This window comes from Scleropages formosus, chromosome 22 (genome assembly GCF_900964775.1).
Source record: "Scleropages formosus chromosome 22, fSclFor1.1, whole genome shotgun sequence".
Classification (NCBI taxonomy): Eukaryota; Metazoa; Chordata; class Actinopteri; order Osteoglossiformes; family Osteoglossidae; genus Scleropages; species Scleropages formosus.
The window spans coordinates 23,399,582-23,423,995 of NC_041827.1; the positions used below are offsets into that span (position 1 = coordinate 23,399,582).

The 24,414-nt window shown below is 43.4% G+C and overlaps 1 protein-coding gene across 1 annotated transcript in view; it reads left to right on the forward strand.

The window, feature by feature from the left end:
* Positions 1 to 385: 385 nt before the first annotated feature.
* gnai2a (guanine nucleotide binding protein (G protein), alpha inhibiting activity polypeptide 2a) overlaps positions 386 to 24,414 on the forward strand; it is a 49,259-nt gene continuing 25,230 nt past the window's right edge. Inside the window, exons 1-2 of the mRNA XM_018734088.2 lie at positions 386 to 518; positions 1,244 to 1,387. Of these exons, the coding sequence (XP_018589604.1) occupies positions 449 to 518; positions 1,244 to 1,387 (214 nt within the window). The 5' untranslated portion in view covers positions 386 to 448. The remainder of the gene's footprint in view (positions 519 to 1,243; positions 1,388 to 24,414) is intronic.

The window sequence follows — 24,414 nt, forward strand, 5'->3', positions numbered from 1 at the left end:
GGAATTAGTGGACTCAACTGTTGTTGGTGACGTTTATGCCTTGTGTAAAACGACATGTAATGATTTTATACAGTTTTATTAGTTGGACTGGGGGATGCGGTGGCGCAGCGGGTTTGCCCGGGTTCTGGGGGTTCGAGCCCTGGTTGGGGTGCCTTGTGGCGGACTGGGGGACTGGCGTCCTGTCCTGCGTGTGTCCCGTCCCCCTTCGCCTCTGCGCTGCCGGGTTCGGCTCCGGTTCGCCGCGACCCCGCTCGGTTTCGGACTGTTCGTGTTCGCAGTCGTGCGTGGCCGAGCAGGTTTATGAAAGACTACATTTCCCATGATGCGCAAGAGGTGGCCGTGGCGCCGCAGAGCGGTTATTCGCCGCCAGGGGCGCCGTCTCTCCTCGTCGTCGCCGTCACCCAGTGTTTTCGGCCGTCGGGCGCGGAGGAACTTCTCCGCTGTGCGGATGTGGCGGCTCGCGGAACGTGCCAATAAATCAGAGCGGGAGGAACGGTCGCTGAGGGCGCGTGACGACGGTACAGTTCCGCTCTCGCGCCGTTTTTCTCCGGTGCCTTTGATGTACGAATTCACCCAATCGCTCAGCGCCGTTGCGCAGCTGTAACGCACATCTCTGGCGCGCGACGTCTGTGGGTGTGTTCCCCCCCTCCCCCGCCCCGTTAGTTTGAAACGGAGCGAACGCGCGCGTGCGGAGGCGACGGCTCGCGCAGCGACCCTGGAACTTTTCGGAACCTTTTCGCTTGACGTCTCGACGAGTTCCCCTCAGACGGTTTTTCGTCGCTTCGAGAATTAGGTGGAGCTGCGCTTGTTCTCTCGGATACCCGAGTGAACGTCTTTATTGCTCTTGTTTTCGCTCCGTTTTCGGCGCTGTTGTCGAGACCGAAACCGAGGCAGAGGCAGAGGCGGCTCGGCGGATGCTGCTGCTGCTGGTGGAGTGTTAGTTTGTCGCTGGACTGGAGAAGAAAGGAAAGTCGCTTCTTCTTCTTGTTCTTCTTGTCTCTCGGCTCTTCGCCAAACGGACATTTTTACGCGCGTTACACTTCGCTTCGGGACATTGATTGAGTGAAAGGGGAAGTTGCCGTATCCGGGATTAAAACTAAAAGAACTTGAGGTGCTGCTGCTGAGCCTGGCGAGGAAACCTAAAACGTGTCGCCTCCTCCTTCCTTGACACTAAAATACAGTCTGTATTTCAGATTTTTTCTTTTTTTTTTTTTATTTTTAATTTTGTTCCCCCCCGTAACAGCAGCCGTGAAGCGGGCACTGGGGAACATGGGGTGCACCGTCAGTCAGGAGGACAAAGCGGCCGCTGAAAGATCCAAGATGATCGATAAAAACCTGCGGGAGGACGGAGAAAAGGCGGCCAGAGAAGTGAAGCTGCTGCTCTTGGGTACGAACTTGAACTTGTTGTTCCGCTCCGTTTTCAACACGATGGATGGATGGATGTGTGTTTTGTTCGTGTTGTTGTTGTGGGCCGTTCAGATCATCACATCCGAGCCTGTTCGGTGTTTCTGTTGAAGAAAAGCAAAGGTGTGCAGTTGAGTAGAGCCGTTTGTTTGGGGAGACGGAGAGGACTGCTGCTGCTGGTAACTAGAAGAAGAAGAAAGGCTCCTTGGTTGGTCTCTCCATTCGGGAGAGTTTTCTTGTACAAGTTCTTCTCCTGTGTGTGTGTGTGTGTGAGAGAGAGAGAGAGAGAGAGAGAGAGAAAAAAGAGCCTGTGACTGAGGGCAGCCGTACACTTTCCACACACTTGTTCTTTCATAACCATTTGATTTCGTCCCAACGCCGTCGAGTTGAAAGTACTGGAAGAGTACAGTACTGACCGTGTCACTCCCTCACATCTTTGTACTCTGTGTGTGTGTGTGTGTGTGTGTGTGTGTGTGTGTGCGTTAGACGAGGGATGGATTGCTCTGGAAGTTGCCCTAACTTTAGAAGCTGAATCACAACGTCGTGTCGTCTTCGCTTCTTTCCTTAACCATTTTCATTTTGCCTGGCTTGTACTGAGAAGTGAAGCGAGTGGCTTTTCCTGCATTTCTTCTGCTCTGTCTCGAACTGTGATCCGGAGCAAAAAGCGTCGAGCCGTTAAATGTCCCTTAACACTTAAATGTCCCGAAAGGCCTCGGTTGCAATTGCATCTGGTGCCCGATGAACAGAACCCTCGGGGACGGACCGGATCTCCTCCGACTTCGTGACCCTTGGATCGCCGAGGCCCAGGTGCGTCGCGTCGCACGATGAAGCGCTGCTGCCGTTCGCCCGCGGCCTCCTGCTTCCTACACGCTTGTTCTCGCAGCAGCACGGACCTCGGTTAATGGTTAGCCGGCTGGACGATAACGAGGGCCTCGGAGGCACGGCCTCTGTACGGCGACGGCTGAACGTGGACGCGGGCTCCGTTTGCCACGATAAAGCCGCTTTAGGGTTCACGTGTGACCCCGCGCCCTCCTAAATTTCACCTTCCTCAGAAAAAATATGAGTAAAGAGTGTGAAAAGCTTGCAGCGTTGCCGTTTCCCACATGTTGCTGCGGCTTTGGAAAGTTTGGCTGCGGTGTGGCACAGTGCTGCTCACGGTGCCCTTTGCCCTTCGGCCTCTGGCCTCTTGCCGGCAGCGTTGTGGCAGCAATACAATGCAACGGGAGTAAATGCTTCTTGAAAACAAAAAACCAAACAAAAAAACTGTGTGTTGGGTACTTCAGTGGAGACAAAACGGCACACAGGACCTAGTGATGGCAAGTAACAAATGGCATAAGAAAGGCAGTTTACAGTCAAATGTAGGAATTATCAGTGTTTTCCTCCTTATTTGGTCTGTCATTTTCCTTTCCTTAACATGCTAGTGTTTTGGCATGAAGCATTTAATGCTGGTAATTTGAAGTTAACCAGAATTTCACTGACCGTAGTCTTAACTGGTTAATTTGCTAATGCGCTACGGTTTCACAGAACTGTGAAAAATGTGTTTTTTAAATTATTTTTAATACTCGGCTGTAAATTCCATTCCCAACATGCGTTTTTTGAAACAGTGAGCTCAGAAGGTCTTGTTCCACTTCCTCAAAACTTCAGATTTCTGCTGCGGTTTGTGTCGAGAGGTGCGGTGTTTGGCAGGACTCGGTAGTGCAGCGTTTCCTTGTTTCTCTTCAAACTAGCTTGCAAGCTCCTCTCTGGTATAAATACGTGTGGCTGCTTTTCCATCCCAGTGCTTTGTTTTTCTAACCGTTATCTAAACCTTTGCAAAAGAGCTTGGCAAAACCATGATGACAGAGAGCAGTAAATGCAAATGGAAAGCTAGTCGACGTATTTTGCCTTTCACTGGTAGTGTATTTAGCACGTGCTTTTATAGGAGAAGAGTGTAAAGGTATATTTTTCATGGATATAATAATGTAGTGTTAGATTGGTAAGACCCACAAATACTTTCAGATTTAAAAAAAAAAAAATTAGTAGTTAATGCATGCAATAATGACTTTGCCTTATTGCTCCTCACAGTGTTCAAAAGTATACTCACCGGATTGTCGTGTCTTTCAAATGAGTCTTTCTGTAGCTTAGACAGAATTAGATCTTTGAGTGGATGCTTTTTTTTCTAAAGTTGGGGGTGTGATGATATACATTCATTTGCTCCCACCAGTATGTTAAACATAACATATCTAGGTAAATTCCTCAGTTTGCCAGGTTTTTTTTTTTTTTAAATATTAATGTATCATTTGAAAAATCTGCTGCCTTTTTAGCGGAACACTTTTTGTAATTAACAGGATTTATTGTAACCATCTCTATTTTAGCTTACACAACTCAATGCCAACAAAACATAAATAAGGATAGTCTGAACATTAAGTATAAACATGAAAGGCTTTTGGTTACAGCTGCTCCCTGTAGTGAGTAAATAGGATAAAAAGCAAAACAAATGAAGCTGAAAAAAGCTCATTTGAAGAGGCTCTGGCATAACTGGATGCTTTAACAGTCTGCAACAGCTTGAGGCTACCCAGTATCTTCTGAAGATGTGTATGTGTGATTTATGTGGGACTCTGAAGTCTTGTATGAGATCACAGGCCTTATCCACTATTTGCCCTGACCTTGAAAAAAACAGTTGGGCTCCATGTGTTTTTGTTTTGTGAGCAGCAATTGCTAACAAATGCCGTCTACAGGTAGAGGTAGTGGTTTTAGTAATTGTGAATTTGGACTTATTTCAGATCTTATTCCAGAGGACTTTTTAAACAGATTCTAGTATTACTGTGGCAGGACATTTTTTTTGGACATTTGTCCACCTGTCCCTGGAGCTCACTGAGAATTCATTATGTGGTGCTGTGGAAACCCAGAAACTGCCTTTCCTTGTTTTGAAGCTGAAGAAAAGTTACCTGGACATAGGATGCTGCTCCCTACGTGCTCTAACCGCTAAGAGGATAAGGTGGTGTTTCCAGCTTAAGTTGCACGCTGTACTTGCTTGCTGGTTTGAATTGTTGCTTGACATTCCAAAGTGATGGTTTTCCTTCTCTGCCACATACCTTGGCAGAGTACAGCACATGTAAATAACATTGCTGAATGGGGTGGAAAAAACTAATCGATTGCTCTGACTTAGAGGAGCAACTGTCCAGTAGTCTGTTTTATATTTTCATATTTTATTGAAGAGATCCTGTTTTTACTTGTGCAGGCTGAAAATTTCCTTTGTAGTTTCAAGTTGAGTGTGTTTTGGTGAGCAGGGCTCCTCTGCATGGGGCAGCACAGTGAACGTGCTCATATACAGACACTTGGAAAAGCACACTTGTGAGCATTGGTGTTCATCACTCAGGATGAGGATTAGCTCCCCTGAATGCACTCTGGTAGTTGAAGTACTTCAGAACTCAAAGTCCTCCTTTAATTTCAGTCTTTGTCGCTATAGAAAAGTCATATCTTTGCATCGGTGTGAGTGACACCTGAGCTTGGCTACATGCACGAACAGATTTTCCCAGCACAGACATCTGGCTTTCCTTCAGGCGAAAATTAGTTTCATTTCTGTCTGTCGAGCACTCGTCACTTTAAAAGAATGACAAACGTGGTACCAGACTAATACGTGTTCAATTGTGGGGGTGAGCTCAGGATACAGGCGTGACACAAGCATAGGGTGAATTCTGCTGACAGTCACGACAGCAGGGTGGTCAGTGACCTGCGAAGGACCCTTCAAGAAGAGGGACTGAATCTCATGTTGCGCTTGTGGTCTCGGTGTCTTGTGAGAAAGGGAAATGACCCCAGTAGCCCTTGATGGCAGACGTGTGAAAACTTGAATGTTTCACAAGTCCCATTGGCCCTATGCCTTTAAAATGGGAGTAGTAAAACTTATCAGCAAAGAGATGGAGGACACTGATTAGCAAATAGTGTCGCCCGCTACCTCCAAAACACATGTGTGAGCATGAATACATGCTTGCACTCTGTGTTTTACATATGCAGATTATATTGTCTGTGGATGGTTTTTTAAGGAATGCTCAGTGATCTATATCCCTACCCTTTTGCACTGATCTGTTCGAGTCCCTGCCACGAACAAGGTGCCTGTGCTGTCAGCCCAGTCATCTCTCTCGTCTCTTCTTGTCCCGTGAGGGACATCCGGTAAATACTCTGGGCCATTGTGTTGCTGGCATTAGTTTAGCACATAAACCCACCTCCTTTTCAGTTAGTGGCTCAGTGGGTTAAATCAGAGAATGTGGTGAATGTTGGATTAATGTTACTGACTGGGTAACTGTGCAGGCATCGGGTTATGTGGGCTGCTGTTGTACTCAGTGAGTAAATGTAAATGTTCAGTGGCAGTTTATTTATTCGCTTATCAGGTTGGCTCAGCGACATGCTTAGTTATAGCAAAGACAAAACAAATGCATTCATCAGACAGGAAAAACTGTAATAGTATTAACATGACATTCATAAAATGCCATTACTGTACTCCACACTGTCTTTCATTGTAGCTGTATACCGATGTCCATGGGGGTAGTAATGTGTGGGAATCGTATGAAGAACCCAGTCTTTTCCCATGAGGCTCATGTCACCGAGGCAGTTGGCCAGCAGGGAGGGAGGAGTCTGGTTTGACTGACTGACTGACGCCTCTGTTTTTTTCCTCTCTCAGGAAGGAGTACAAGAGATCTAATAAAAGAATGTATTTGTAGGGATGAACCGTGATTGTACTTTGTTTTTTTTAAACTCACTGGAGGAATTTAAAATAAGCTTAGTTTCTTTTCTATTTTTAGGAAATTTCCATCACTTCAGTTGCTTGAAGAGGAGGTTTTGCCTTACGAATTTAATTAAAATAGGACATGTTTGTATCTACTGGTGGTGTTTTTTCCTGAGCATAAGGAACGGGAATGGAGGAACTGTTGTTTTCAGCAATCTCCTATGTTTTGACCACACAGAGCATAAAACCTGATGATTAAAACTTTTTTCTGTTTGTGTGAAGCAATACAGAGCTGAAAATGGGCTTTTTCAGTACCTATAAGGATACCCATGTTTGGCCTTAATGTTGGGGAGGGTCTGGGGAGAAATACAGCTCTTTTTTAAAAAAGAAAAAAAAAAGTTAAAGGTATATTGGCTACAATTCATGTAACTGCATGATCTACAATAGGTGAGTGACTGCTAACAGGCTCTCTGGACAGGAATGATGTGCAACCTCGTCGTCCTCATTCTCACTTTCTGCTGTACTGTATGTGTGGCAGCGGAAACCCGTGGTGGAGCGCAAATGCTTTCTGTATGTAGGTGTGCTATGTACCTAGTACTTGTTTTCAGCTTAGGGAAAGTTTTAAATTGAAAACATTCCCCTCTATGGAGCATGAATCATACAGAAAACTGATGTTTGTAATGTTTAATTTTAGCACTGGGTACCATTTGCGTCTTGCAGGAAGAAAGTGCCTCCAGATGGCAAGAGTACCTCTGCAGCTGCAGCCCAGCCAGGCTGTCTTAGACCCGGGGCCACAAGTGCACAATTGCTCATGTTCCGCCGTCTCTACAGCACAGCACATAAGGGTTACAGAGATCAACGTTTCCATTTTTGACATGATATCTTGTCTAGTGTATGTCTCTGTTAACCAGCTTTCCTGATGGACAGTGTCTTGTTCATCCCCCAATCATTGCTGGGAAACCTGTAGTCTGTGGGTCACGGTATAATGACAGCCCAGCCCTGATTACAGTGCTGTACTCTTCCAGACGGCAATGTGCCTGACCTCCTGTAGACATGAACACATGTCTATGTGCAGGATTTTAAAAATATCCATTTACTCTCCACCACCAGCTTTCTTTGTATAGCAGTCGTGGCAAAGAGAATTATGCAAGTATGCCAGGGTTACAGCCAAAACTGACCCCCCCCCCAAGCTTTTAGTTTTGGTATAAATGGTACGCAAATAGTTAGTATCATTGTGCTTTTGCTAGTAGCGTGCTGTGCTTGTAGCAAAGTGTCTCCTTTTCTTATTTCTCTCATGCACTTCCTTTCTCGCTTTCGCTTTGTCAATCTTGTGATCTGTTGCTTCCTCTCTCTGTACAGTTGTGTGGACACGGATAGCCACTTTGAGACCATATTGGAAGTGCCCCAGCCTGCCGAGCCCGTTACAGCCTGTCCTCAGCTCGCCAGTCCAACTCTACACTTAAGTGTCCCCATTATGTGGAGTACTGTGGCCTGATACTCGAGCCCCCCCCCCCCCCCCCCCCCCCCCCCCCCCCCCGTCATTTTCGTTGCCTTCCTTCCCAGTCTTATTTCAGCCATGACTAATGTAACAGTTTAAAGTTGATCTGCTTTTCTGCCTTGTGAGTTCAGATTGATAGAGCCAGTAAAATTAACTGTCAGGGTTAAGCGGTGAGATGCTCCATGCACAGCAGGTGAGAGATTACATGGTTCACTGTCTGAGGCCAAGTAAATGTCTGCGTAAGATTTGCATAGAGTAATAGTTGACCTGGAAATGGTTCAGAGGAGACAGTTGATTGTGGCCCTGTGTGTGCTTGTGTGGGTGTTTAAGGCCTCTGTGGATCTCGTTGTGACACACACACATGCAAATAATACCATCTCAGTGCCACTTGGGACAGTACAGCACAAACAGACATCGCTAAATGTAACATGTATGTTGCACCTGGTTATCTACTTTCATTATAGCATGTCCAGGAGTGCAGTTATAACCTAGTGAAGACATATATTTTTGTTTCTATGTAGGTGATGCTTAGTGGCTGTAACTTACTAGAAATATTTCAAAATAGTCTTTAATTTTTCTGTTCATTTTAAGACAAAATGTTTGTACCGAGTTGTATTTTGCTTTAGACAAAAATGTTTGCTGAATGAATAAATGAGTTAAATGCAAAATGTATTTTCTGCTTTCATACACAATAATCCAAAAGCCTGGCAAATACTTGTAAATGTGAGGTGTGTGTCCTATGATTGGTTACATCCCTTAATTTTTACTCTTGGGAACGAGTCTGTATAGGTCTTTGTTGTTGTCCTTCACTCCTACATAGCATTGACTCCTTTGGCTTTCTGGCTGAAAGTTTTATTCCAGACATCTTGTATCTGATATCTGAGGTCATTTGGGGTGGGTGCCAGCATCCTTGTGTGTGAGATGTCAGCTCATTTTGGAGAAAATGTGTGTGGAGCATCATGGAAGTGGATTAAGATGAAGCCTCAGCTGTTGTTGGTCTTTCCTTTCTAGATGCCTGAAGCTGGAAATCAGTGGCTTTGCTATCCCGGGGTTTTCAAACTGTTTTAGGGCTCTTGGAACTCTAGCTACCCTTACTGTCCATAATCTCATCAACACAACCTTCCTTTCCTTCATTTTATTCTTCTGAAGTACTCAACTATTAGGAGAGGCTAATGCACGTGGGTAGCGATTCAGTTGCTTTCCGAGAGAGAGAGAGAGAAGCAGTGTGCTGGCTGGCCGTAACGCAGAATAGGCCTTTTTACTAAACTGTTTGCAAGTGACTGCATGCCAGTGTGTGTTTCTCCCTTTTCTTAGTTTTTGTCTTTAAATGGTTTTACCTGTTGTAATTGGGATAAGATACATGATCTGGGCTGAAATATTGAGTGTAGGCGTGGGATATTTACTAGGATAGCAGGTTTCTCCATTCCCTACCTTTTGCTCATTTCTTCTTTACAGTATGATGCAGATGTGGTACAGCAGTAAGGTATCAGCTTCAGCTGTTGTGCACTGTGTCATGTCTGAGCAGCTGAAGACATCTGGGTGATAATGCTGTCTTGGTTTTTCTTTCTTCCCTCAGCTGTGCTGTGACTGTTGATGATAACCAGGTGCTGGTTGTTTCCCCAGAGATCACAAGATGTAGGGAACAACGCAGGGAATTTTTGGAGTTTTTTTTTTTTTTTTTTTTATGTATCTGAAGGTTAAAGTAGATTTCTTGGCACTACTCCTTACATCCCCTTTTTCCATTGTGTATGTTTGGACATGCACTTTTAAGCTCCCAGGGTTTCATTTACAGTTTACATTTACCTGTATTATCCTGCTTGTTTATCTTTGTCCAGCTTAAACTCCAACACTGTTCACTTGCCTTGCGTAGTCAATTTTCTATGTGCAGTTTACATCCAAGGCAATTAGACTGTGGGTTTGGGGAGTAGGGTGTGTATTGTTACATCTGAAAATTATGTACTTCACAGCCTGCAGTTATCTACTTTTCGTGTCAAATTTAAGTCTTGGAAATGAGTGCTGCAGATAAAGGGTGAAATGGTCCTTATAGAATTCTTTGCAGAATCATGATTCAGAGAAAGTTTGCTACTGCAGGCCTGAGGGTGGATTTGCTTGCATTTCCCTGAGATGTTGCAGATCCTCTTTCTCATTTCTCTGCCCCGTTCCCAGGTTCCCATTGCAGCTGCTAGGGTGTGGCTTTATCTACCCCACTTTGAGTGCGCCTGCCTGCATACATGTGTTCGTGTAGGTGTATGCAACCAGGTATACAAGTTCATTGCTATGTGCAGAAATGGTGTTTTTAATGCATAGCACAAAATATCATAGATTGACAGTACACCCACAAAAAGTTATGTCCACATATAGAGTGAGGGCTCAGGGTCAAAAGTTTACAATTTGTCACAGGTGTAATCATGTAGCACTTTCTAATAACTTTTAAAAGGCTGTCTAGATATTCCAGAATTCAATAGACTTGTCATGCAGGTTAAATATCAGTTTTTTGGGTAGAGTGAAGTTAAACACAAGTCATCCACACATTTATCAAGGGAGCTTCAGCTGTAGACCACAGCATTAAAATACATTTGTTTGCCAAGTATGTAAGAATAGTCAGCCTATGTACCGTAACATCACCAAGAAAGGAGTTTGGGTTGTGATTTAACAAAAGAATATTTGGGGAGAAATCTCTTTTTTTTTTAATTGAAGGTTTCTTGGTTTTTTGCATTAACCCCAGTCTAGTAAATCTATTTTTTTCTGTCTGTAATCTGTTCATCAGTAAAGTGATGGAGTTGTAGATGGTTATAGAAGTCTGCATTATATATACATTGGTTGAAACTCACCAGTGATTGATTTTCAAATAAAAATGAAAGATCCAACACCCCTTTGAACAGCCATTTCTGGCAAACAGGAGTAGATCTGGGCTGAGAGGAGACCATAATGATAAACCATTCAGGATCCGGTGGAGAAATTTTTGAGTAAAATGTTACCTTGAGAGGTTTATTATGAATATCTATTGTGGGAACATCCTCTCAATGGGGGAGAAATCCCTATTAAAAACTTGAGTGCCCTATTTTGTTTGTTTTTGAGTTTTAAATCCCTTCAGTGAAAATCATCCGTTTTTAATGTCTTATATGTAAATGCCATGGAGACACTTGCCTGCTGTAGTTGTAATCTTTTAATTTGACCTTCACATTTATTTGAGCATCAAGTGAATGAGTTACTTTTGAAATGTTGCCTGGAAGGGCACGTCTCTTTTATATAGCCTTGTAACAGAGGGTGCAGATAATAAATGTAAATGATTAACGGATTTAATGTCAACGTGAGTTATAAATTCAGTGTAAATGTGAATAATGGCTGTGTATCGTGATGTGTCCCTGGGCAGTAATGGTTCTGTCATGTCAGTTTGAAACAAATGGCCTGAATAGAACAACAGCACTTCTTTTCGCTGGAGGCAAGGCTATACTCCCCTCCCCCACCCTGGTTCGCATTTGTGGTGTTGCAAAATCCTCTCTATCTGGTTTCTGTTTTCAACTCAATCTCCTCTTGAACTTGCTGCTCTTGAACTGATGAAGTGATGTAATTTCCTCTAACCCTCCCACCTCTAGCCTCAACTTCCGCTCTTCGTTGACAGGTTTTTTTGCATTGCAGTTATGGAGGCAAAGGGTTAACCCTCTTGTTGCTGGAGTCCGGAAGTTGGTACACCCATCCTGTGCAGTAGGGATCTGCAGATACAATCACTCTGACATTCCTGCATGAAAGAGGCCCAACGTCTGGAGAGAACTGTACTGTGGCCATGTTTTTTTTTTTTTTTTTTTTTTTTTTTTTTTTTTTTTTTAAATACATGCCTAAACATCTATCCCTAACTAGTGTTGTTCTCCCCTTTGCCTCACTTATGTCGTACTGTTGTGTAATTCACTCTAATCTTGGGCATCAATATTCACTCCAAAAGGCTAAGTGCATTGATGTTGTCATGGTTGTGTAAACTCACTGGCGTTTAACTTTCACAGGCTGTTAAGATAGTGAATAGTCAAGTATGTGTACCTCAGGCCCTGTGCAGTACTTGACTGTGCTGGAAGAGTAAGCACTCGTGCATATCTAGTCAAGTTTTCCGCACTTGACCATGTGGTTTTCACCTGTGTCCTCTCAGTTCTTATGTTTACATTTACAGTTGAATGCCCCACTGGCACAAAATGTCCTCTCTGCTGCTTTGGCAGATAGTTCATTTTTTAGTGCAAATGTAGATACTGGCTTTAAACTTAAGGGTCCCCAGAAAAAAAAGAATGAAGTAAGAGGTGGTGGAAGAAGATGATTCTGTTCCAGTTTGACACGATGTATTTTAAGGTCTCCCTTTCCATTTTTATAGAATTCTTGTTTGCAGTGTCTACGGTTCGGATTATTGGAAAGCAGGAGTGCCCTTTAAATGTGTTTTGTGCGTCCCAATGTGGATGACATTAATTTTGGAAGGATGGATGCAATGGAGCCACAGAATGTTCTTCCAGCTTTTCAGTTCTTTCACTTTGATGAAGCGGTTGGCGTGGCTCTTCAGTGTCCATTGGCAGTGTTATCAGTGAGGATTAGGTGTTCTTGCTGGAAAGGCTCAGTCAGCCCAGCTGGAAGGCCTAAGCTCACTGCCCCAACACACACACACACACACACACACACACACACACACACACACACCCCCCACCCCCCCGGGGCACCACCCACCAAAAGCTCACCTCTATGTGGCCTATTGTTTAAGGCTGTGTGTGAAGAATGAAGAGCGTTAGATCAGGACTAGAAATGTTTCACTGGGCTACTTGAGTCACTTGACTGTTGTAGGGGCTGTAAATGTTACATATACTGAAGGGGGGGTTTGTTGTCATCTGTTTTATGGGCCCTCTGTCTGCTAGCGCCAGACTTATGTTCTACAACAGTAACAAAAACACAGTGTTTGGCAGCTATGAAGCAAATTCATGGCTATATGAAGAGATTGCAATGGTTGCTTAGAGTAGTGGTTCTCTAGCTCCATGTGAACTGGAAAAATGCCTCTGCTGTGATCCCCGTGACCATAGCATGCCTATTCCACTGGGGAAACTGGCCTTTCTATACAAACTGCACCTAATTTAGCATTGCCGGTATTTTAGTCTGAAATTGAGCTTAAGTTGTGCAGAAGAGGGAACGAGTAATCATTTTATTTATAACTTTGAGTGTATGTGTGGAATACAGCAGAAGACTAGTCCTGCCTTCTCTTTGCTAACTTCTATATGCTAGAAAGCTTTGAAAAGGTTTTAAAGTTTGTATTAAACACTTAAGCTTTTTCATGTGACTGGAAGTTAATGATTAAATGAGTGGTTGTTTAAGTTGAGAACAGGACCACATTGTTATAGTAATGCAAGACAATTTAGTGGGATTACACTGTTTGGGAACCCAGCAGCTCAGCAGTTCATGGTGTATTAGTTGTGAGACGGGACCTTCTTTTTGGTGACTGCTGAAAGCCATTTGTTGGGGGGAAGATTGCCATTTCTGAGGTGATAACCCTCAACAAGTGAATCAGCAAGGTGGGGGAGAGTCGTGTACATTAGTGTCCTCCGCAGGCAAATGAAGAGGCCATCTGTCTGGTAGCATGCATGTGTGATGCTGAAGAAAGTGGAAAGGGTCTGTCTGGCATTTATGGTTGTTAGTATCTCAGGAATCGGTATAGATGGAGAGAGGCCGTGTTTCCATAAAAGTGGTGTGTGTGTGTGTGTGTGTGTGTGTGTGTGTGTGTGTGAGAGAGACTTTTTCTCTCTGCGTACTGTAGATATTCTTTGTGTCCCTGCTTCTGAAATGCTGATTGTTTAACCTTCATATCTGCTAATTATGTATTAATGTATTCGTTTAGATACATTCCCTAGAGCGACTTAAAATGCTATGCTATTCTCAACAATTTAGCTATTTACGCTACTGAGTAATTTTCACTGAAGAAATTCAGGGTAAATCGCTTGCTCAGCGGTACTACAACATACAGTGGAATTCAGATCTGGGTCCTTAAAGTGTAAGGAAGCAGCTGTAACCACTAAGCTGTATGCTGCCCATCATCCCATTATGAAATATACATTTTGTGCCATTTAAGTGACTTAAAACGGGGGGGCAGCTGGTCGAGTAATGGTTAGTCACTGTCTTGCACTCAGAGGACTCAAATTAGATCTTCCCTACTGTAATATCCTTGAGCAACATACTTACCCTGAATTGAAGTAAAATATTATCCAGCTGTATAAATGGATAGATGACTAAGTAGCTTAACACTGAGTTGCTTTGAAGAAAAGCAGCAGTTGAATGAATAAAGAAATTGAAGTGACGTGTTCTGTGAGGACTGTGTGTAACACATTAGCTGGCAAATGTTCTGAAGGATGTGGTATAGTGGTGGAGCTTTGCCTCTTGGTTTTGTAAGGCTTGAAAACTCCACATACAGAAGTATTTATAGATGTTCTTTCACTCGCTGTGCTATGTTTGTGCAGGCTGAGGGGGTGGCAGCCAGTGCTGAAAGCAGAGCTGCACCATCCCATGGCACACTTGTCCCTCTCATTAGTGCCTGGTTTGCCTCGCTCCTCCTTCAGTCTACTATCCCAGATGCTCCACCGTGCACCAAGGCTTGTGTGGCAGGATTTGTCCAGAGCTTTGCTGGCAGGCTCTTCCCCACAAAAGGAAGTACACTAGACCTGGAGCGTTCCTAAAGGCATTGCTTCATCCTTTCTCTCTGCAAATTTTCTAAAAATCTGCTGCTTGTGTTTAATTTTAACAAGCTCATGTGGAAGGGCTCCTTGTACTGTATCTGCACGCACACTTTTTAACCCTGTCTCAAACAAGCAGTAAGATGTGAATACAGTTAGTAGGAGCTAATACCTATTGTGCATGTTCATTTGGGGCTGAGCGATAGCCAGCACACGATGCTGAATAGTAAAGTGGCAATGAGGGTATTCAAGTAGACTAGAGTATGTTTAAAATTCAAAACTCATGGGCTCTGCTTCCCCTAGTAAATGGCTCCAGCTTGCCAGGTTCTGCCACGAGAGCTTTCCTGCCTGTGTCTTGCAGGCCCCTGACCCACCGGGGAATGCTTTCGATAAAGTACCGGGTGGGACAAAGCAGAGTAATTACACATTTGCAAGTGGAGGGCTGGGTACGTCAGAAAGGATCCCCCCCAACTAGAAGAGTAGAGGCAGGGAATGCATTAAGCATGAGGCCATTGAGCCTTCAGGGCTCACAGCACTGAGGGGTTTATTGTGATTTGTAATTATGTGCTTTACTGTGGGACCTGCACTTGCAGAGAAAGGCTCTTTTTTTTTTTTTTTTTTTTTTTTTTTTTTGTGCAGATGTCCAACGTGAGGAGACTAGGAAATGGCACAGCCCAAAAGCAGTGAGGCTTAACCCCATAAGTGCAGTCCTCTTGCTTGTCTACTGAAAAAACGGAGTGCTCAGAGCAGGGAGGTGGGTTGAAAAAAGGGTGTTTTACCTCCTTAAAAAAAAAAAGTATAAAATTAGTTGCTTCGGGCTCTGTATTATATCTGGGTAGATGAATTTCTTATGACTATAATAAGAGAATGGGGAATTGTGATGCAAATGTAGCTCTTCTAAACACTACTCTGATTATGATACTTGAATATTAAAAAAAAAAAAAAAAAAAAAAAAAAAAAAAAAATAGTCTTGTCCTGGACATCTGTTCATTGTATTTACTACTGTTTTGTGCTGCATAACCTCTTAACAGGTTTTGCAAATTACCTATTTGGAGGATTTCTTGTAAGTTCTCACTTTTCTTTCTTTGGTTTGCACTTGTTTCTCAGCAGTATATAAACAAGTCTGACTGTCAGTCACCTTTTAGACACGTTACATTTATTAGACAGAATGGGCAGGAAAACTGCAGAGCAGCCTCTCATAGTCACTTTTGCAAGCTGCTCCCTGTGCTCTGGAGGCGGAGGTGACAGTGAGGGTTTACCTACGTGAGTGAATTGTGAAATATCCTCAGACATTGTTCAGCTGTGCTTCTCACCGTGATAAGGAGAGCTCACTATGGAATTAAACTTTCCCAAAGAAATTCCTGAACAACTGTTGGAATCTTGCCATGTAGTACTGTCTGCAGGGTTGTGCTTCAGTCCTGATATGGACGGTTGCTTTTAATATTTTGCATAGGATGGCTAGCCATTTAAAATGATTAGCTGTAGGCTTACACATTACATTGCTTACATTCCTTCACTTTCACCTTGTCCTACTCTAGTCCTGCTGGGTTGTAGTGTGTGCTCCTTTGTGATCATGCCATCTAACCACCTGATTGAACTTAAGTCACCAATTTAGCTGACTGCCAACTCAGGTTCATGTTTAAAGAAAGATCGAAAGCCTGCAGATCATGTCTGGAAGTTTTAGTCAGGAAAAACCTACACTGAGAAATAAATACATTTGCTCTGTCTCTCCTCAGTCTTGGACAGTTGGTTTTTGTACCTTGCTCTTGTGGGCTCTTAGGGCCAGAGCTAAGTAACTCAAAGTCCACATGTTATGTTTTAATTTTCTTTGGTACTGAATTATTCAGAATATTTAGATTCCCTTATGTTGCAGGTGTAAATGCTGCTGATAAGGAGGGGGATGTCATAGGAGTAAGACTTCAAAACCAATGTGAAGATGACTTTCCATCCTGTGTAGTACTGTGCCCCGAGGCTGCATTGCTGACTTAATCACACAGAATATTTTGAATTGTGGAGGAATCGGTAGTGAATTATGACCTCATCCAATTTCTTCAGTCTCTCTCCCTTTGTTGTTATTAACCCTTGTGAAAAATTTGTCACGGTGGTGTTGCCATGGAGACCTGTTACATGTTTGAGTCTGGGAGATCTAGTTTTTCTCAAAGTGCAATTTTGGAACAGGTAATGCTGGAGGTTTCTTAATTTTTTTTTTTAGTTTTATTAAAATAAACTTGGTGTTTCTGGAAAAGTAAATTAAGCCTTGTGCTTACTAACAAGTTCTTTTGATAGTTGAAACTGGCCTTTTGGGCTACGGGGTACCTCACCACCAAGTTTGGAGAAGGAAAATGGTGGCGGAGCCATGTCCTCGGTCTGTTTGTTCCAGTTTGCGTCAGTGGCCTGCATCTGTGTGGATATTTTGTTAACATTGTTGCTATGTAATTACTCTCCCGTGAAGACCCCCCCCACCTTACACAGTTGTGCGCATGCACACACGTACACACAAACCCTCTTGTCCTAATTACAGCATGTGATGGGACCGCAGGGACTTAAATTTGTAAACGGTACCAATATAGTTCTTTATTCCCTAATTGCTAGGTGTGGCTTGAATGAATGCTTGGAGACCCTGAAAGAGCTCCTGTATTGCTCACTGTATTGTCAGGTCATACTCTGGACAGTTGGGCAGGGGTGTGGCTCTACTGCATGTGGACATTTACTGCACTTTGCCTCGGGTCAAATGCGACTGCGACCTTTAGCCGAACAGGTCGTGGGCCGTCCCATTGAGTTGGTGTTGAACTCGGAGGGTATTTATGTTGCTATGGTGTGATCTACTTGTTTCATCAAGAAACTGCATTTGTATCTATAGAAACTGAAAAGGAAAACATTTGCTGTCTTTCCCCCCTCCAGGATTTTTCATAATTTTCATCTTTTTATGTTCTTAGATTGATACCTTTGCAGTGTAGTTCATGAAAACAGCACTTAAGTGTCCTTACTGTAGTAACAGTTGTAACCTTTCTCTGGTCTAATGGTTCAGCTCAGGCCCAAGAGAGGAAGGGTAGGTCTCGGCATAGTGGAACTCCTTGGGTCGTATCCTGTAGGAAGGAAGTCTAATGGGGTCAGGCTGTGGGGCAAAGCTGAGCTATTGCTGTGAATCAGCCCAAAGCAAAGAGTACTGATGCCTGCTGTCCCCACACATCCTCCCCCATCAGCTGAATGTGTCTCAAGGGTAAGGGTATGGAGCTCACCCCAGGCTATGCCCAGTTTCCCTTGTGTTAAAAGAATTTACGACAGCTGAAGCTTTTTTTTCTTTTAGCAAACATGGTGTTTCTGAAATGGTGTGGTTGCTGGAATGAAAAGGAATTTATTCTCTCTTTAATGCAAAGGTTTTCTTAAGGTCATGTTAGCTGATTTTCACGTATAAAACCCACTGCAGTACCTTTTTAATTTCAGTTCTTCCAGTTAAGCCTAATGCTGGAATGTAATCAATTCATCTCTTGGTATTTGAGGCTTTGGCCTTCTGGGCTGCAGGGTTCTTCACCCAAAAGTTGAGTCACAATTGTGAGATGGATTTTGCAACTTGTACCTTTTTGCTGGATGGATGGAATAAGGAAATCAAGGATGAGAAAGAGCTGTTCTTCGGTGTCTAGGATCGATGGGGGGGGGGTGTCTGTCTGGTGTCAGTATTTCTGCCTCAGTTTTCACATGAATATATATATATATATATATATATATATATATATATATATATATATATATATATATATATATATATATAATATTGTGTGTGTGTGTATAATATATATATATATCTCCATCCATCCATCCATCCCCCAGAAGGAGCACTGTTATTGCACTTCAGTGATATTGGCAGGCATACCATGTGGGGGAATGGCAGTATCATGGAGTCCTCTTATTGCATCCATGTTTCTTTTCAGTTTTCTTGCATACAGTGATTGTATTTCATGGCCATAGTTTTTCCAGTATTGTAAGAGATCTTTATGTAACTGCCCTTTTCCCCCCCCCCCCCTTGTAGAGTGCACTTTCTCTTTGCCTTGTGCAAGAGCAGAACAGTTTGAACAGTTGTGGTAAAAAAAACTGAATATCTGTGTTTAATTTTGAAATCAAGTCAAAATACCGCATAAGGAATTTGAGTCCATATCCAGCTATCTTTGGAACAAACATGAATGTGAATGCTGTCCTTTTGTTTTTTTGTAAAGTACAAGTGTGGCTGTGCCAGTGTATGGTGTTGAATGTATACAAATTAATATTTTTATTCTAAATTTTGCTGCACAGCACAGTGGTACTTGGTGGTATTTTCTGCACCCTGATTTACTTCCTTTATCTTTGTCTTGTTTTCCTGTGTCATTTGGTTGATCAGAGTAACTTCTGCAATTTGCAGCAGTTTCCTGTTGACAAAGCAGGAAGATAGATTGGTTAAAAAGGAGAACAGTGTTCTCAGCACCCTCCCCAGAGCAAAAGATGCAGGGCAGACAATACTTTCTGAGATTCCTGTAGTTTTCTAACCTTTTCTATGAGATGGGGGGGGGAATGAAGTAAAATATACAAGCCTAGACAGTGGTGTAGTTGGAGAGATTGTCAGTTATTCAGTCCGGGCGTTTCTTTGTGGAGTGTTGGGCTCGCGATCAGAGGGCGAACTTCCTTGACAACCGCACTGCTGTCACTGTTCAAGTCTGCGCCTTTCTTAAGAGAAAGTCCTTGTTGTAAATGCAGGGAGGTATGTGTTGAGGGACAGGAGCAATGTTCACCTCCACTGCTTTGCTTTCTTGGACGGGACTACTGCTTACTACTAATTTTGCCCTTTTCCCATTTGTCAGCGTCTTCCCTACATGCAACTTGTGAAAAAGCATGAAAATGCACTTTTCTTTTCTTAAAGAGGACTTTAAAACCTTAACCAGGAATATGCTACAGTAACACTGCCACTTGCAACTTGATGTGATGGCTTCTTAAAATCACCTGTGTATTTGTCTCTATTGCTGGGGAAGTCGCTGTTTCTGAGTCAAGGTAGACTTGAGAGTAGAATCATGAGTGATACTGAACTTGACAAAACCAGAGGTGAAATTTCAGTAGAGTACCATTGGGATGGGCTGCCTGTTACTCTACCAATGGTTACAATAGACAAATGACACCTAAAGCTGCACTTCCCCTGCCTTTGTGCATTCATAAATTGTGCTGAATCTGCAAAGATTGGGCTTTATCAAACATTGGAACCAGTGTTGTCTGAAAGAACTGAGTATTCACTGAGAGTGGGTAGAAGGAGAACAAATAACCCTTGACTGTAGAATGCATTTCACATCATGTTTATGAATTTCCTATGTGAATTTAACAAAACATTCATGTCATGTTTGCCATAGTTGCCCAAATTGCACATTTTTGAAAAGTAGACTTTGACTAGTTCTGGTAATGCTCTGTTTTCCCACCTGAAGGCTTGGGAATGGAGCTGTGCAGGGTAGAGGCTGTAGAGCAATGTGATACTTCCTTCCGGTAGCGGCCAATGTTCCAGCGGAGGAACTTTGCCAGGTTTTGTTTCTCCACAGATATACCCCCTTTCTGCCCCCTTGTATTTTCCTGCCCCGTTATTACACTTGTTGACAGCTACCAAAACCATTAGTTGCTTCAGAAAACTGAACAGTGATATTGCCAAGACAACAACTGTACCACTCAACCTGCCAGTCTTGCTTACTAGTTAGTGTTGCTCTCTGTTGATCTCAGCTGCTGTATCCGCTGTCCTTTTTTCACAACAGTGGACTTGCTATATGGCCGTAGTCCCTACTGATCGGTGCACCTCTGCTCTGGAGAGAACTTGAGTCTGTAATGGAAGGCTAGAGCCTGAAATAAGAGCATTTTTAGAAGCTTTTTGGTATTGGGTCTGTCATTTTTCTCTGTGGTCTCATATCTGTCATTCCATTCAGCAAGCTGCCAGGGGCTGGAACACAGTAATGTGTGGAGAAACTGAGAGCAGGCTAAACACTGGGGTATCACTCAGCTTTAGGGGCTGCACCCCAAGACAGAAGGCTGTGTGTTCATGGGCTGTGTCTGCTTGAGTATTCCTGCTGTGTTCTGGTGGCCTTCCTGAAGGAGTGAGGGGTGGGGTGACATCCTTCGCAGACTTGCTTAATTTTCAAGTGTCTGCTGAATTTCTGCTGTGAGGGTGAACCCCACAAACGCTGCTTACAAGAGCTTAAAATGAAACTGCAGGAGGAGGACAAGCCCACTATAACTATACACTCATGACCTGTGGCATTCCAGTGTTTCTACTGTGATACTGTTTCCTTTATTTAAACACGTTGGAGTGTGTCAAAGTATTTTTGATACAAAGAAATACTTGTGCGACGATGTTGGTTTTATGAAAGTGATACTGAAGCACCAGAGTAAAGCAGGCACAAAGGAAGATGGCTTGTTTCTGATGCTGACCATGGAGACTGGGATTTTATTTTCATATATGTGTGTGTGTGTCCACGCAGTCTTTGTTCCAAGTAGCTGAGTGTAAACTTTTTTTCCCTGCATCCTTTAGCAGAGAGCTGGGATGAACTGAAAGCCCTTGAGGGGTGTACAGGAGCAGCAGGCCTTTTTTTCCACCCAGCCGTTGAGCCACCTGTTCCAGTCAGTCATACTCGAGCCTTTTTATCTGCATCTTTCGGAAAGTTTGAGGGCTAGTATTTCGTGGGAGTGGTGCGACTATATATGAGACCATGTCTTGGGTGCTAGTAGTACTGGTCTCTGGGGTTGCCTCTTTAAAATCTCTACTGCTGTGTCTTGTTTTAACAACACAGTATTTCATTGTATCCCAGCCTGGGTGTAGTTAAGGTACTGTTGGAAGATTTGCTTTGTTTTTTCATTCTTGGCTACTTATGAATGGATGAACATGTTCCAGGAAATAAATCGCATTTATAGGCATTTAAATGAAGCTGAAGTACTTTTGAACATAACTGTGAAAGTGGTGGAAGCTGTGAGAGCACAGCATGACTCACTGTTTCGCCTGTCTGCAGTCTCTCTCCAAGCTGGGCTTCTTTCCTGGACAACTCCCAAATGCAAGAGTATCTATACAGTCTTTTTGTCTGAGCTCTTCCATGTTTGCCCAGTGGAGCAGGACTGCGGTTAGTCACACAGAAAACAGGGCAATATGGAGAGAGCTGAATGCTTTGCTTCCTGATGATCTCTCCTAAACTAAAGCAGAGGTGAGAAATGCAAAGGGTGGGAATGAATGCTACTGTACAGCCTTGCTGTTCCAAACTGGCCCCTCAGTGAACGGGTTGGCAGGAGAGAGAATTCTCACTAACTGTTGATCCTACTCTTTCTGGCTTTTTAAAGCTTCTGTTATGAGCAGAATTCTACCCTGTTTTAATATTTCCTTCCGCTGTTGTGTAAGTGTAGGACTGGACTGCCTCCCCTGCTGGCTGATGCTGTCCATCCACTGTGAAAGGCACTTAAGTACATTCCTAGTTCCTGTTCTGTAACTTCCTGTCATAAACTAGAGATAGATTAAATGCTTTCACTAGTCTTGTTTAATGGAAGACTGTTTGTTTTTGCTTGTTATATTTTAAAGTAATGATTTGGGATTATAGATGGGGCGTGGTGGCGCAGTGGGTTGGACTGGGTCCTGCTCTCCGGTGGGTCTGGGGTCCGAATCCCACTTGGGGTGCCTTGCGATGGGCTGGCGTGCTGTCCTGGGTGCGTCCCTTCCCCCTCCGGCCTTACTCCCTGAGTTGCCGGGTTAGGCTCCGGTTCCCCGCGACCCTGTATGGGACAAGCGGTTCAGAAAATGTGTATATGTGATTTGGGATTATATGCAGTTTAACCACTTTCATCTGGTATTCACAAACTATTTGGGTAATGTGGGCAAAAACACACCTCCTGGGAATGAAACATCTCAATTCTTGCTGGGGTTTTAAGTCTTCTGGATGAGACCGCGTTGTGTAGGAAACTGGTTTGCTTCCCTTGTTGAAAACATCTTCAGGGAGCTTCCACATCTTGCGAAGGCTGGATGTGAAATGGAGTGAACACTCATCCAGAAGACTTAAAACCCCAGTCAGCTGACGCCGACTGCGGAAGCCTATGTGTTTTGATCTCAATTCTTGTCCGGCACTGGTGTGTGTGTGTGGGTGTGTTATAGGTGTATGATGGGTGTGCCATACATCATGGCTGTGGGACCAAGCATGTTGTGGAACTAGCATTTTACTTTAGAGTAACTCTAAAACCAGAATAGTTTCTTTTTGTGTTTTGCTGTATCAATAGATAAGGTAATGGTGGGTCCCTTTCCCTCTGATAATGGGGAAAGTTCAGCGATTTATTTTTTTCCCCTCTCTCCCCATAGGGAATTCCTGTTTTTTAAAAGAATTGTGTTGCGTTATGATTCACTTTGGGGAACAATGTCTTTGTTCCCTGTAGATGAGATCAGCAGAATATGATAAACTGTGAAAGGCTGTTTAATTTTAGATACCGGAAATTACTTTGGAAAATATTGTACTGCTTTTTGGCAAATATTTAACATACACCGATGCCTGTATATACCTCAGTTTAATCCATTGGAGTTTGGGGTTAGAAAGTGTACCAGTGTAAATTCAGTTATCTCCCCTGTTTTTGAAAACAGGATGATATGCAGTTGTAACAGGAAATGAGGTTAAATGGTAGCAAGTGGGTAACAACTATTCATCTGACATCAGAATTGGATTGTAAATGGTTTTCATGTTGTGGTAAAATATACCCTTGGTTTCAAAGCCAGCTTACTGGTTTCAGCTGTGGAATGAGCTTTGATGTCACATTTGAATAAATTCACTGTCAAGGATGAAGGATGATGCTGGTGATGTGACATCATGTCTGCCCTTCACCGCCTTTCTTCATCTTCAATTGAAGGTGCCTGTGTTCCACCTGCTGAATGGTGCTTGATCCCAATTCTAAGTGACAGCCACATTGCTGGGGTTTCTTTTGATGGTTGACCTTTTGCTCCATATTATCTCCTGGGTGACTGGGGGATGCCTAGGGGTTTGCTGAGACTCATGTCGAACAACTGGGTCCGAGGGGGACAAATGGCAAAACCTTCCCCTCTTTTTGACAGTGGGGAAACTGAGCTGCTTCTGTGCTATCTAGTGACTGTTGTATATTTACTAAAAAGTATAGGGAAAAAGTTGGTGTTACACATGTAGCAACTCTCTTTTCTTTTTTTGTGTGAATAAGACAACAGGAGAGGTCTCACAGTTGACAATGAATGCTGTGGAATTTGACTAAATGAATTTGAAGAGCCGAGTCCTCTCTCGGATTCTGAGGTGTTGTAGTCATTCTTTAGGCGTAATGGCAAATAGCTTTTGTGAAGTAGGACACAAAATTTGAGTGGCATGTTTAGATATGTGATGGAGGTAAATTTAGAAAATAGTCTGTACACAGAAGAGTAGCACTTCTGTGATTCTGCGTGTGCTGTGTGACTTCAATGGACGCAGCTCACTACGTCCTCAACAGCTCATCTGTGTTTGGCCAATTTGCCCCTTTTTTAATGTTAATAGGGAGCTAAAGTGTTTCTGTTGGATAAGGGGTGTCGTGGCTCAGCAGGTTTGACTGGGTCCTGCTCTCCGGTGGGTCTGGGGTTCAAATCTCGCTTGGGGTGTCTTTTGATGGACTGGCATCCCGTCCTGGGTGTGTCCCCCCTCCAGCCTTGTGCCCTGTGTTGCTGGGTCGGACTCCGGTTTGCTCCAACCCCCGCTTGGGACAAGCGATTTTAGACGTGTGTGTGTGTGTGTGTTGGTGCAGCTACGTACTTTTCACCATGCTTGGTTGTCACTGACCTCTCACTGTTTACTGGTGCTGTAGTGAAGTAGCATTTGGACCTGAGCAACTGATCACATTGCAAAAATGTTTAAGTAAAAAATTTTTTTTTTTCTCCACAAGGAGTTAATTCCTTTTTAAAACTTGTTTAGAATAAATGCGTTAACTAAAAATAATGAAAATTTAACTTGATTTGAAACTGAACACTGTTGAAAAAGTGAACCTGTTACTCCCACAGTGTCCTGTTTGTTAGACTAAGGTGTGTCAGTCATGCATTAGAGACTAAGGGGGGGCAAAAAGATGAGTCACTACCTCATTGTTTAAGAGTGTATTCATTTTTGTGTCTAGCATATATTAGA